Source organism: Brassica oleracea, chromosome C2, assembly GCF_000695525.1.
Source record: "Brassica oleracea var. oleracea cultivar TO1000 chromosome C2, BOL, whole genome shotgun sequence".
NCBI classification, from domain to species: domain Eukaryota; kingdom Viridiplantae; phylum Streptophyta; class Magnoliopsida; order Brassicales; family Brassicaceae; genus Brassica; species Brassica oleracea.
This window is the reverse complement of record NC_027749.1, coordinates 30,891,242-30,906,586: the sequence shown is the minus strand read 5'-3', so window position 1 is coordinate 30,906,586 and position 15,345 is coordinate 30,891,242. Positions and strand designations below refer to the sequence as shown.

General features: G+C 34.5%; 1 protein-coding gene across 1 annotated transcript; it reads left to right on the top strand.

The window, feature by feature from the left end:
• The first annotated feature begins 11,487 nt into the window (after positions 1-11,487).
• On the top strand, positions 11,488-12,010 carry LOC106326058 (putative lipid-binding protein AIR1). The gene has a single exon (XM_013764097.1). It carries the CDS (start codon positions 11,504-11,506, stop codon positions 11,837-11,839), a length of 336 nt encoding a protein of 111 aa, XP_013619551.1. The 5' UTR covers positions 11,488-11,503; the 3' UTR covers positions 11,840-12,010.
• Positions 12,011-15,345: the final 3,335 nt, after the last annotated feature.

The window sequence follows — 15,345 nt, the reverse complement described above, 5'->3', positions numbered from 1 at the left end:
CATTCAACCCGCGCATAAAGCTTAACTAGAAGCGCGTCGATCGATATTATTATTGAATAATCGATTGACGGATCGAAAGGTGAATCGATCGATATCCCTATAGGATCATCGATCGACAATTTCTAATTAATCGACAAACGATAGTTGAGATAATTAGATTTAGCTAATAGACAAGTCCAAACATGCGAAAGCTGATAGACTTGTTGACTAAGTAGTTGTGATTTACATAATCATGCATGCAACTCATTAAGCATCTGTAGGATTATAATCCCAAGTTTCCTGAATAAAAACCCTAAGTCTAGCTATTTCCTTTTAAGCACCAAAACCTCAACCAATCAATTGAGCAAACACTTGCTTGATAAAAACTGCAATTTACATTAAATCATTTAAACATCCTGCTTAACAAATCATATTGGATTTCTTAGGTTCTCTAACTCCCTGTGAATTCGATCCCTGAGTACTACTACTCGACCTCTTATTTGAGAGAGTATAAATCACTCCTTAGGGTAATTTGAGTGGTATCAAAGCCCTAAAAAATCTGACTGTAATTTATGTATTTTATATAACTTACTAGGGTAGATCCGCCCTACGGGCGGGAAGTAAAAAGAATTATGTATTTTATTCTCAATTTGAAAATAATTTTGAAATATATTTGTTATTCGTTTGTTTTATTTTTATTAAAAATCATATGTTTATCTAGCTAATAGAGAAATTTCATTTTTATTATCTAATTATTTTACATTTTGCAGTACTGGTATTTTTCAGTTTTTCGGTTTATTTTTTACATTCTCTTCGAAATCTATTGTTGTTTTGAATTATGTAAAAGTAAACTATACCACATTACTGTTTAAATATTTACATATTTTTAAAAAATATCAAATAAACCACATTACTTGTACTTAGTATATGTGTGAAAAGAAAAATCTTACCCAAATTTATAAGTTATTTTATCTGTGTGATATTTAAAAGAATGATAAGATGAAATACATTTTATATGTGTGAAATGTGAATTGTTTTATTATTTTAGTTGTTATATATTGTTTTCATTTATTTTATTTTTATATATTATATTTATTTCAATTTTTCAATTTTGAAGTTGATCAATAGTAAAAATGAATAAAAATGTTTCAGTTGATTAAATTTGTCCTTTTTTAGTTGCATTGAAATGATATATGATTGCTTTTGTTTTTTGAACTTCATCATAAAATATTTATATAAATAGTTGAAAAGTTCTTGGTAATAGTGTAATAAAATTTAGGAAAAAAGATCGATGACTACATGAAGTATTGGCCATCACATGATTAACCATGAAAACTAAACAAATGTATACTTAGCTACACGAAGTATATATTATGCATGGCAGCATCCCTCAGTTTTATGATGTTATGTAGTTAACATCACGAATTTAATTTTATTCATCCAAAAATGATGTGTATGTCAGACATCGTTTAAATCTTTCATTTCATCAATTAAATTGTGACATACCTGACGGTAATTTACCTAAATTAGATTTTTACTTTTTTTTAAAAGCGTAAGAATATTTTTAACAAAATCTAATTTACAAAATAAGTATATTTTATAAATTTTGATAAGTAGTGTTCTAAATTTTTAATTTTAGTGTATTTAAAAACAATATAATTATATTATGTTTATTTATATTAAATATAAAAGTTATATAAGATATTATTTAATTTAGTTTTTAAATTCTTTTAATCTGTTTTATATGAACTTATAATAATATTTATGTAAATTGTCTGATTAATACTTATTTGATAAAAAATATTATAAAACTTCTTTGGTGTCAATTTATTGACTCTAACATTTTATTTGTTTAATATGAAATTATAAATTTAATGAATTATTTTATATATTTTCCATAAACAAAAATTCCATTCATTTAAATTTAGTAAAAATTGCATATTAGATTATTATTCTTTGACAATTTTTATTCTTCAAAGTATATAATTTATAATTATATACGCAAGATTATGTTTGGTTTAAGTAGACATCACATAAGTTTTAAACAAATAAAATGTTAGAGTCAATAAATTAACAGCAAATAAGTTTTATAATTAAAAAGTTATCAAAGAAGTATATATCACACAATTAATCAAACGAATTACAATTTTTTTATTAAAGGTTCATAACAAAACAGATTAAAATAATTAAAAAAAATTCAATAATATCTTATATAACTTTCATTTTAATAGAAATAAAAATAATAAAATTATAAAGTTTTAAAATTCATTAAAATAAAAATGCTAAAACACTACTTATCAACAAATGTTAAAACAAATTGATTTTGTAAATTAGATTTTTATTAAAATATTTTTACGCTTTTAAAATGTGGGTCAAAATCTAATTTTAGTTAAATTATACTCGGGTCGGTCATATTTAAATTGTTGAAACAAGATATTTAAAAGATCTCTAACATTCATATCAGTTTTTGGATGAATGAAATTAAACTCGTGATGTTAACTGCATAACGTCGTAAAGTTGAGGGATGTTGTCATGCATAATATATACTTCGTGCGGCTATGTATACATTAGTTTAGTTTGCATGGTTAGCCATATGATGGCCAATACTTTATGTAGTCAGCAATCATTTTCCTAAAATTTACATAAAATGATAACAATTATACTTTTGTTAAAGAAAACTAGCAATATGCGATGTGATAACTACTGCCCAAAATGCGGAGAGCCAGAAGAGACGGTTACTCATGCGATCTTTGAATGCCCACCGGCAATACATGCATGGGAACTATCATCAACACCGTCAAGCTCTCAGAATTTCACTACTTCGAGTATCTACAGCAACATGGACTCTCTCTTTTGGAGGAAGAATAGTATTATGGAACCAGAAAATGATATAGACCCATATCCTTGGATAATTTGGTATATTTGGAAAGCAAGGATTGATAAGCTATTCAGAGGTATAGATAGGGACCCTTTAGAGTTAGTCAGATATGCAGAGAGTGAGTGCCAGGCATGGTACAATGCAAAGGATTCTATACCTGCTCCCCCACATGCACAAATTGTTGAAGTCACACAAGCCTTAAGTTTGGAAAATATTTGTATGGTAGATGGTTCATGGACCTCTACGGATCAATTCCATGGAATTGGATGGGTGTGGAAGGATGACAGAGGGAAGATCCAACTAATGGGGACAAAGAACTAAAGGAGGCGTGAGACACCACTACACTCTGAACTGGAAGCATTAAGATGGGCAATGGAGAGCATGCTACAACACTCGACATGTCAGAGATTTGGGACGGATTGCAAGGACCTGATTGCAGTGGCAGCGGATCCACAAGCATGGCCAAAATTTTCAACCGAGCTGGAGGTCATTCAACTTCTCAAGTTTTGTTTTCTGGACTTCAAAATTGAATACTTTCCAAGAGTGCAAAATGGAATTGCTGACTCGCTAGTTAGGAATGCACGCTCTTTTCATAGATCTTTGTACTTTATTGGTTGTTTTATTCCGGTCTGGTTACCCAGACCACCTCAAGTATGAGTAATAGAATAACCGTTTGTTGCCAAAAAAAAAAAAATTAGCAACAATAAGATATCCGTTATTCTATCAAAGATTTCTTGCAAAAATTCCAATGTTTCCTAAGTTTTACCATATATTTAGGAATAATGCAAAAACTTTTTCTGAAGTTTGAAGTCATAATAAACTGGATATATTGGAATTTTTCTGTTTGTCTATCGTTTCTTCTATGGAATGCTGGCATTATGAAAATGTTTGTAACACACGTATTTTTTTAAATAACTTAAATAAATAAAAAGTCTGAAATCTCCATTTATTACTTTTCAAAAGTCAACTCCAAAGTCGTAATCAAATAAATAACCATAAATCCAAATAACATAATAAATCCCGAAAATATCGATAAAAGCATAAAATCCACAAGTCTGAAAAAGACAGAAATAAAACTCCCAAAGCACCAGCTCGATAGCAATCACTCCTGCTCGTCAGTCTCATCTGAAAGGGGAAGGAAAGGAGGAGTGAGTAACAGGGGAGTTACTCCGTGAGGTATGGGATGCTAAACACGCAAACCACTGACTTGAGTAAATAGAACTCCCACTATGGAAGTTTAGCTCTAACATGAACAAACAAGATGCCTAAAGCATCACACAACACAAACAATGCGATGATAACATATAGCTAGTCTATAAACCCCGCATCTCCTCATACGAATATATATATACATATGCTGCGTCGCTAGTACAGTCTGTCTCTGTACCCCCGTCCTCCAAAGCTGCATCGAATGCAAACGTCTCTGCACCCACGCCCCAAACAACCTGCGTTGCTAGCCCAGAAGTCTCTGAGCCCCCGCCCACCAAAGCTGCGTCTCTAGTCCAGACATCTCTGGACCCCCGCCCTCTCACATAGTCCCTACTCATAACTGTGTATACATACATATATATCGCATCTCTTAACATCACACAATCAAATCAACGGTTGAATCCTCTAGACCCCTAATTCCAGTTTACAATGAATGAACTGACTAACAATCAAGACTCAAACAGACTCAATTCAAACAGACGGATCATGATTCGAAATCTAAACTACGATAGAGAGAATTCTACACTGGTACGGGATTTACGGAATAGACCCTCACCTTAGCCAATATCAGAGATGGATCATGACACTCCCGAAAACTTGGTATGAAACAAGACTCGGTGGCTAGGCTTAAGAATGGGTTTCTTATCAGCAATTAACATCCAAGGTCCCATGATTCTCCCTACGCATGAAACCCTTAAGTTTAAGTAATAAATGTTGCTTGTAACACAAGAAACGAAGGAGAAGACTCCATAACCTTCACGGCTTTGACTCGCAACTATGGATGAACTCCGGTGACGCTAAGTGCATGTCCAGTGCCTCGCCATTGATGATGGTGAAGAACGGCAATGGAAATATTATGACGCGGTGGCTCCGTCTCTTCTCCACGTCCATACCTCTCATTTCCATTACAAACCTTAGACCGGATCACAACGATGACTTCTAATGGCATGACTGCTCCTCCGATAATGGTGTCTATGATCTTCTGTGGCTTAGTACAGCTTGGATGGTGGCGACGTGGATCTCCGGTGACTCATGGATCATGGCGGTGCAATGGTCGTGACGGAACACGACGGCTCCGGTTACACTTTCTCATCTCGTCTTAGTCATGTTCCAAATAACATGAAGCCCAACAACGATGGCTCCTCCGGTCATAGAGGCAGTTCGATTTGATGAGCAGAAGTGGATGATGATGGAGAAGGAGATGGCTTAGAGGATGACATGCCTCTCCTTTGAGAATATTCTCTTTTTAATATTGTAAGATTATAATTATACCAAACCATACCGGTTTTGGTTAACCAAATAATTTAAACAACCCAAACTATTTTGATTTAAAAATCCGGGTCGTTACAATGTTCTTGACTGATAAGTGATAATTCGTCAGTATGAATATAGTTAAATGTGATTGCAAATTAAGAATTTGAAGCCAACCTAAAACATCATATATTCCAAAACTCATCAGTTTGGAGTCACTTTGTTAGCCAACTCATCTATATGATGGAAACAACAGCTCAAATTGGATGTTTCAAGTGGTACGTAAAGGAAACACAAAGACAAAGTATTAGCTTACTCACCACTTGTCTGTTCGTCACCGAAAGTCACAAATTTGAATAATTCCAACTTATCTCTCACGAACCCAGTAATCTATTCTTTACCTGATATATCACATTGTTTACCTTTTGATCAAATCAAACTCATGTTTCCCGTGTTGATCTTATCTAATCATATTTTCGTAATCATATTCATCATCTGTTGCTATCTTCATCATTGGCTTCGCCTATCCCATCATCAATGAAGAAAGTTTATGATATGTTGCAGGGGCGTATATATATAGACTTAAAATTTGAAAGAAAGAAGATACCTTTAGAGATCCTCCTTCTATGAACTCCATCAGGAAAGAGGATCGAAATATGTGTTGATGTACATTTCCGTTTTCTGAGGTTTTCCACTTGAAAGATATCTCATGCCCGTATAACTCCACTATATAGTCATGTTTCACAGCTCAAATAATTCACACACATCTCCAAAGCATGTATACTCGATAGTCATGACGTCATCTACGGAAGCTGGATAAACCTCAAATTTTTACAGTCTGTGGAAACAAAATATGAAACTATTCAGAAAGTTTTCTCAAACCTGAAGCGGGAAAAGACTGCAAAAGCCTGTTAGGTACAGGACCACCAAATCTACCATACATTCTAGCTATTCAAAATCGTTAATTTGTTCATGTAGCCATACCTCATCATTAGCATGCACAACATATTTAAGTTCATAAAGTAACAAAGATTTAGATCTGTTTTGGATGCTCTTGACAGCATGATAAGCAAAGTAATGTACTGGATCATCTCATGGAAGTTCCCTCGATCTACATAATATATTCATGCTCACCTATCCTTAAAAAAAAAAATTTCATGATCAAAGTTTTTTATTAATCTACGTCTTGCATACATATATATAATGTTTGTAGTCATACCTTATTTCCAGCCAAGAAAAGGAAGAGTAGTGATAGGGGAATCATCACCAACAGGCTTGAACTCCTGCAACTCCTTGAAGTTCAACCTTGGCTGCGCCCCACACTTTTGTTTCATAAAGTTTATTCTTATCAACCCCATTGATCTTCAGGGTGAGTTGATGCATCGTTTCTACTACAGCTTTTTCTTTCGCTAAACACTAAACATGCGAAGGTGTAGAATCAACTGAAACCAAAATGAAGGATTAAAAATAACATTAAATCGTGTTTTGGATCAGCGAATATCAAAGCAGAAACATGACTCGATAACAAAAGCTCTTAAAATAAAATTTGGTTTCAGTGTAAGAATCAAAAATTGAAACTTGAAACTAAAAGCTTAAAACAAAGTGGGAGAATTTTATGTTTACCACTTTCATAGTACCATTATTCATTTTTACCACCACTAAAGAGACATTTTCAAAAATATTTTCTTCATTAAGTGGCAAAAGACTCTTATATCTTTGTTCTCTATATATATAATAAATAATTATTTAAATAAAAAAAAAATATAAAATATATAAAAAATTTTATGTTCCCGAATTATACATTTTCAAATTTGAACTTTTTTTAATTTTTTTATTTTTTCAAATTTTTTTTTCAAAATTTCTTTTTGAAAATCTAAAATTATGTTTGAAACTATTTTTTTAATTTTTTAAAATTTTTTATGTATTTATTTATATATTTATTATAATCCTAAATTTCACATTCCAAAAACCCTACCCTTCCTCTCAACTCTAAACTCTAAGTCTTATATTAGTTAATCCTAGGAGTATAAATGTTTTTTATCATTCATTAAAAGTGAGGGTAAAAAAGTGGTTAGTGTAAACATGAAAAGTGGTACTGTAAACTCAAACGGAGGAACATAACAAACTTGTGTATCCAGTAGCAGCATATCCACTCCCATGAGTTCGCCACCGCATCATACGTTCCTGGCCTCCCAAAAACAGAGAAACCGCACTTGAATGGGGGAGGAGCATCGCCTGATCTTCCAAAAGAAAAGTCTGCATTTAAGGTAGATCGTGAACGATGGATTCAAGAACGATTTTAATACAATGAATCTGTAACTGGTGGATTCCTGGATCGTTAGGAAGAAGATGAAACAACTGGATCGTAAACCTTAGAGATTCATCTGATATTGCAGCGGCGCAGAAGGAATATAATGAAACAAAAGAATAAAAAAATGACAGATTTTTGATCATATCAGCTTACCCTATAATTTTGACCTTTATGAAGGAAAATAATCACAAAATGCAATCAACAAAATATACACCCGAATCAATGAAACACATCGTATAGGTTAAGTGGACACGTGTCAGTTCGTGAGTCTTCCTATTGATGATGTGGCGGCACCAAATGTGTTGAATCTCTACTCTATATATATATATATATATATATATACTAGAGCCGGCCCGCCCTACGGGCGGAATGAATATTTGAAAATAATTTAAATTGTTAAAGTAAATATTTAGTGTAAATTTTTATTAATTAAAATATATAAATATTAGTTAAATTTTTTACATGTTTTTTTAAGACTAAATAAACCATGCTATGTTGATAATTAGTTATGTTTTTTTTCTTGGAGGTGGCATTACATCATTTCTTGCTGAGTATTCATGCTGTTGTACTGGAAGTTATTATCATATAATACCTTATGTGGTGCGTTTTATATTTATTATACTTGATTATTTATATATATAAGTGAGAAGTTATTAATATTCTGTAAGTTGTGATTGAGATGTAAGAGTAAACTAGATTCTCACCCGCCCTTGAAAAGGCGGGTATATTTTTTGTTTACGTTTTTTTTGAGAAATTTAATATTTATATTTATGTTAATTTTATATTTATGATATAGAATATTATTTTACATTTTAAACGCCTTTAGTGGAAAAGAAGATGACTAGCATAGTGCTTCACTTGCATGTCAAGTCAGCTAAGAGGACCATTCTAGTATTGTAATATAATCTCACCGTTAATTTCTCAAACGCAAAGTGATTTGGCTGTTTAAATAGAAAATGGTAATCTCTAAACCAATACGAATTAAACACATGTATAAAACAAAATAACTTATACCGGAATGCAAATCAACTTTATAATATAAACTTGAATAAAGATAGTCTGAAACAAACTTAAAGTGCCCATATAATTGGGAATATCCGAAAAAGAAATACGTGAAATATGCATAAGCATTATTAAAATTAATATGTCTATGTCATGTCATTATGCCTGATAGCGGTGGGGGAGATAGGTGAAATGACTAATCGATCTGTAAACTGGGTTAGTTATTGGGCTAAATTTTAAATTGTATTCGGGTTGGATGGGATTTAATATTGTTTCACCATGTAATAGCCTTTGGGCTTTTCCATAAATGGAAATGTTGACAAAAAAAAAAGTTCTCTCCCCTCTTTTATCGTATTCATCCTTTCTCTTCTTCTCTGTTCATTCTGTTTTTCATCTCATTTCTTCTATTTCTTATCACTCTTCTGTCACAATCCGTTAAGCACAACCATGGGCTTAATAGATCTCTTTTCATCATATTTTCGTGTTGTTTATTAAGAAAAATGAACTGATGATTTTGTTGGAAGAAAACTTTCATATTTATAATGGAGGATTAACATAAATGAATCAATGAAGGGATTCATTGAATGTGAGATTGTGTGAGAAGTGGAGAATAGGTATTAATGCGAATGTTAATGAAGATGCATGAACCAAGTTAATTTTCTTAACGGCGCCGGATTAAAGAAGTCTCTTCGCCAAAAACGATGGCTTCCAACTGACACAGATCGAAATCGTTCGTCACCGGTGAAACCGTTGGATTTCTGTTGACATTTGACTGAACGGGAATTGTTGCACAGCAGTCACTTTCCCTAGGTTTCCTATACAGTTTCTTGAAGAAGATGTATTTGGGCCGTAATAGACACATAAAACCCATTAAACTCAAGAATAAATGAAACATTGAGTTTAGATTGACCGTGACACGTGTCGCCACCACAGACTCCGACTTAGTGACATGAAATCTGATGTGGATGGTGTTTATTTTAAGCTTTTTGTGTTGGGTTATATAATAAGTTGCCAATGAAATCTCATAAAGACACATTGAGGTTATGACTTAGACTCTTCTGATTAGAGAGAGAGAGAGAGAGAGAGAGAGAGAGAGAGAGAGAGAGAGAGAGAGAGCAGATTTTCAGTTTTAAAGTTTATTCTTATTTCATGAAGATTCTGTAAACTACTAGCGCGACTTTTGACGGGTTTAGATTCAATTTTTTGAGAAATTAAGAAACTATTAAGAGTGGTAAACTCTAAAAGGAAAGACGGAAACAGGGGTGCTGCGTTACAATATCTTCATCATTTAGCGGAAAGAAAACATATTTAACATAATACGACGAGTACAGAATTAAAACCAAAAATGAAAGGGTTGGATTTGGCTGTTGTTGTCATGACTCATGAGATCAGGTGGTTGACAAGAGAACCGCACACAAAACCCCTTATCGTATTTGCGACCTTCCAGCTGCTCGAGTTGAAATAAGCCAATTTGTCATATTTCTATCAATGAGTTTGGCTATTTTTGAAGATGGCATCGGATTTCCCCATGTCACTGTTGTTATTCTCTCGATAGATAATATATACTTGTCTAGAACATGTACGTATAAGGAAGAATTGAGGTAATCAAAATGAAAATCATTTATGAGCAGACTAATATAATTTCAGTTTGCTATATATTTGTTCTCTAATAGTACTTCATTGTCCCAGATTCTAGTTCACTGTTCAATCTCTTGTGGATAGTCAATTCAAGAAACATAGGCTCTGAATGACAAAATGTGGCACTAGTTAAAAAAAAGAAAGATACATGGGTATATGTTGAGATTTTTGTTACTATTAACTATGGTGCGGAAACATTCGAAGCCATATTCTTATTTGATTCATAAACACATGCTTATGTGAACTAGAAACACAGACGCTTGTGTAAATCAGAAACACATGGATATGGGGTTACACATTTTCTGAAATATCGCTTAGTAAAACTTGCACATCCTCTTTTATGATTTCTGTTTCTTGGTTTCCTTTAGGTGACATCTCCAATACTCTATTCCTTGCCTTCGTTGCCTGGAGCCCAATCGCGATAAAGTTCAAAACATTAATTATAATTTATAAGAGAATGATGAAGATAAGTAACTAGAGAAGGAAAGGTATACCTCTTGCTCCCAATTGGTGAAAAAAGTGACAAGAGCAAGAACCACCGTTTGGAAAAAGCAGCCTAACAATATACCAATCCAAAGTTCTCTCCCTCTCAATTTCGCAACAAAACATAAGACTGAACCCACAGGTATATACCAACCAGATAATATGATCCTATGCTTGCATATCCTGCTATACTTTACCACCCTGCTCCTCTCGCAATCCCTAAGGATATGATGAATTGCAGTGTACATTTGTATGACATACAACATATAACCTTTAGATTCACCAACCAATAGGATTGTGTTATTTTATATTCGATATCTTTGAAAAAAAAAAACAAAATATTGTCAAGTAATAATATGTTTTTAAAATAAAAAGTAAAAAAAAAATAAATAAATAAAATAGTAGTTGCAGAAAAAAAACTATTTTTAAAAAAAATATTTTTAACGTCGTCAACAAAAAAACTAAATCTTAAACCTTAAATACTAAACCGTAAATCCTAAACCCTAGACCTTTGGGTAAACCCTAAACCCTTGAATAAATCCTAAACTCTAAATCAAAAAAACTAAACACTAAAACACTCAAGGGTTTAGGATTTAGGGTTTAAAGTTTAGGGTTTAGTGTTTAGTGTTTTTGATTTAGAGTTTAGGATTTATCCACTATAACCCCCATAATTTATCTCCACCCTTCTCAAAGAATATAAAGACACTACTACTTCCTGAGATTTTGTTTCAGTTTTTCTGGTACACAAACAAATGGCTCCAAGAACCTCTCTTGCACTCTTCCTTTTCCTTAACCTCCTCTTCTTCACTTACACTTCTGCTCAAGGCACTTGTCCTAGAAATGCCCTTCAGATCGGTGCTTGCACTAATGTGCTCAATGCAATTGACTTAACATTAGGAAACCCACCGCCACCAGTACCGCCGTGCTGCTCGCTCATTGCAGGCTTGGCTGACCTTGAGGCTGCAGTCTGTCTCTGTACCGCGCTCGACGTTAACGTTCTTGGCATCAACGTTCACCTTCCCATCGATATCAGTGTACTTTTCAATGCTTGTAGCAGATTTGCTCCACCAAGTTTCCAATGCCCGTAAGTTGAATACGTATGAGATATCTGAAGACATACCGAAAAAATAAAGGTTGAACGTGTTGCCTGTCGTCTTTTGCTTTTTAACTGGTGATTTCTTTTGTATTTGTAACTTCCTTCGATTGAATAAAATGATGAGTGTAACGTTCTCATGCAATAATGGGTTTGTGTGTGTAATCGGCACGTTCGTTCATGAAATGGAAACAAAACATCTCCAGCTTAATTGAGCTGAATACATTTTGGCTCTAATCTGATCGAACTATCTCCAAACCAAAGATGTTGTCGTAAAAGTGAAGAAATATGTAGTCGCTACTACATTAATTTAATATACTCTTATCAAACTACATAATAGTACAGTTAATATTAATATTTTTTAGTTAACTACAAACTTGCTGTATTAGTAACTAAAGAATAGAATCGCGATGTTATAAAAGAAATATTTATTTATATATATATGTATGCAAGAAATATTTGTTTTGGCAGTTGTGCATCAGTTTTGTGAAGAAATAGAACAGACGTCTCGCTGCAGTACCGTTGGCGATCTAAAAAAGGTTAAAAGAATATCATGGTTCGATTCTAACTCTATATCCATGTCGTATAAGAATACCTAGTTAAAAAATACAGGTCACTAAGTGCATTTTTAACTATCGCATTATATAAATTATAATTACTGATTGTAAGATTATACTTGAATATTCGTTTAGAAATTTAGCTAGGACGGCCATGGAGAGTGCGACCAACCGATGATCTCATCACTTATTCTTCTGGCAAAGAATTTGATCTATTCTTTGGTTTTGGGGTTCTATGGCTATCAAGGTTTGTGATTTAATGGAGATCTCTATGGTTTAAATTAGTTCTTGTTGAAGATTAAGGACCAGATAAAGCGAATATAAAGGTTTTAAGTATCATATATAATATCAGGTTTCTACGGGTTTGAGCATTTCACTAAGGGTTCTAAACCGGATCTGTGTCCTCTTCTCGTTGTCTTTGATCTCTCTTTCAAAGGTCTTAGAGTGGAACATAATGGAAATGTGATCTCCGATGAAGATCATATGCCTATATGATAGTCTTAAATGCTTTGATCTCTTTTATATTGTAGTTTGAAAGTATCAACTGGACATGGACTGTCTCTTGAGCTCGTCATGAGCCGTCTCTTGAGCTCGGCATGGACCATGGAACTTTTTGGGCCCATTGTCGCCTTATGGACTTAAAGGACACTCGTTCGGGTTCTCAGAACACTAATACAAGAAGTCTATTCATGAAAAGGCATGGTTTGTGTTTGAACTGTCGTTGCATTATTGCTCTCGTTGAAACTTACTAGTATATTATTGACAACATACGGATATTGTATAATAAGTCCATCCATATTGCATGGATATATATAACAAATGCTAAATGAAGCCATGAATGTTTCTTCATGTGAGATTATGCTTAGACTAAATAATGATGTCTGCCAATGAAACAGAATTCGTTGAAAGATAATATATGTTCAAGTCATGAACAACCTATCATGAAGGAATAAAGAACTATTATTCCATTCTTATCACTCTTACAGATTGGTACAGTAGGTTGAGGATGCGACGTAGAACACAAATATAATTTTTTAAAGAAACTATTTGTCCCTGTAATTAGATAATAAAGACACATAAATTTACAGTGTTTAGTCTATGATAAATCATTATAAATATTTAATATAATTGTGGGAACCGAAATTCTCACTGTCTATTTTCCGTTAAAATAAAGAAAGATAGAATACCAAAATTTCCCAGAGTTCCCGAATTATCTGCGTAAATGCACGAAAAACGAAAGAGACAAAGCTAACAGAATATTGTAAGTAGGTTGTACAAAGGCGTATTATTGATTGGTAAAAGAACAAAGTTACAAGATTCACGAGAGATAAGACAGATAGGGGTTTGGCTAGCTGAGTTTATCTAAGAACAAGAACGAAAAAAAAAGTCTAAGTCAAAATCAGGACGCCAAAATCCAAAGTTTTTCTAAGCTAGCAGAGTTCTCCTAGGTCTAAAAAATCTCTCTGTTGCGTCCTCGGCTCTGGCTCCTCTTATATATCCCTCCTAAGTCGGTTTTCGCAGAAATATTCCTTTTCTTTTCGATCTTCATCATTATCTTCGAAACTTTACATTTATCTTCCGATTTCGCGAGATTTATCTTCTTCTGCAAGTAAAGATACGCCGTCATAGCATCATTGGACTTGGCTTTGTTTATGAAATTGTGAGTGGGCTCTTAGCCGTGTTCTGGGCCTCTTTGGACCGTTTTCCGACTTAAGTGTTTTTTTTTACAATTTCTTCGAAAGAACGTTTATTGACACGACATCGGTTTGCCAAAGAAGTTCATATTTCTCTTATAGTTAGACGAGTATGGTGTCAAGTTAACCGTCGTCATTTATACGAACAGCAGGAACTGTATTCGGGAAGGCGAATTCTCACGGTTCTTATTATAAAGCTCCAATGGCAACTCTGATCGATACGAAACAAGAGCGATTTCAATACAGTCTTGCGAGAGGAGCATTGCGGACAGGACGAGAACAATGCGATCGTCCCAGCTCGGCCATCCCCCGAACTGGACGGATCCAGCTCGGCGGATGACCGAGCTGATCGCGCGTTCGATCCAGCTCTGCTATCCGCCGAGCTGGTCATGCGTTCGATCCAGCTCGGCGGTTGGCCGAGCTGGTCGGGCGTTCGATCCAACTCGGCCATCTGTCAAGCTGGACTGTTTGTTTTTTGGTTCCGGGGTTCGTCTCTCTTTTGAAACTTATCCTCGAGAGATTTTACCGAGAGTGTGTAGAGAAGGTTTCCGCGAGGAAATATGATTTTAGACGTTGATTCCGAGATAACCGTTTTTTATCCCAACAGTTAGCCCCCCAGCTCGTAAGCTTCGAGTTCGAATCTTGCAGGCGAGTGATGGTGTTAATCGGAATTCGTGTTGGGGTCGAAGACGGTTACGACGAAGTTAACGTTCAAATCCCCGAAGAAGAAAAATTCTTCGACAAATACTTTTTCGAAATAGATTCTTCTTTACAAAAATCTTTGCGGAAGAAACGCGAATCATCGGACAAGAGCTCGAGAAGGATCGTTACGCAGCGACCAAACACGTGCTCCGTTCGGTCGCTACGTAGCGACCGAGTTCGAGCCAAAGCTCAGTCGCTACGTAGCGACCAAACGTCCATTCCGCTCGGTCGCTACGTAGCGACCAAGCTCGAGCAGGAGCTCGGTCGCTACGTAGCGACTGAGCTCTTCTGAAACGTCAATACGACATTAGTCCATGCATTCTCGTCTACCCTTCGATGCTATCTCCCGAATACCGTAGCGAACCCATCTCACGTACCCCGCCATTTCTAAGATTATCAATCAAAATTTACCGTAAAAACCGCGGAAAGTTCATTCTTTATCGAAAGTAGCCGTAATAAACGCTTCGAGTCGAAAGACGGCCCAAAGGGACCTAAGACATGACTCGAGGCCCAACTTACGATTTCTTAACCAACAGCCCGTAAACCGC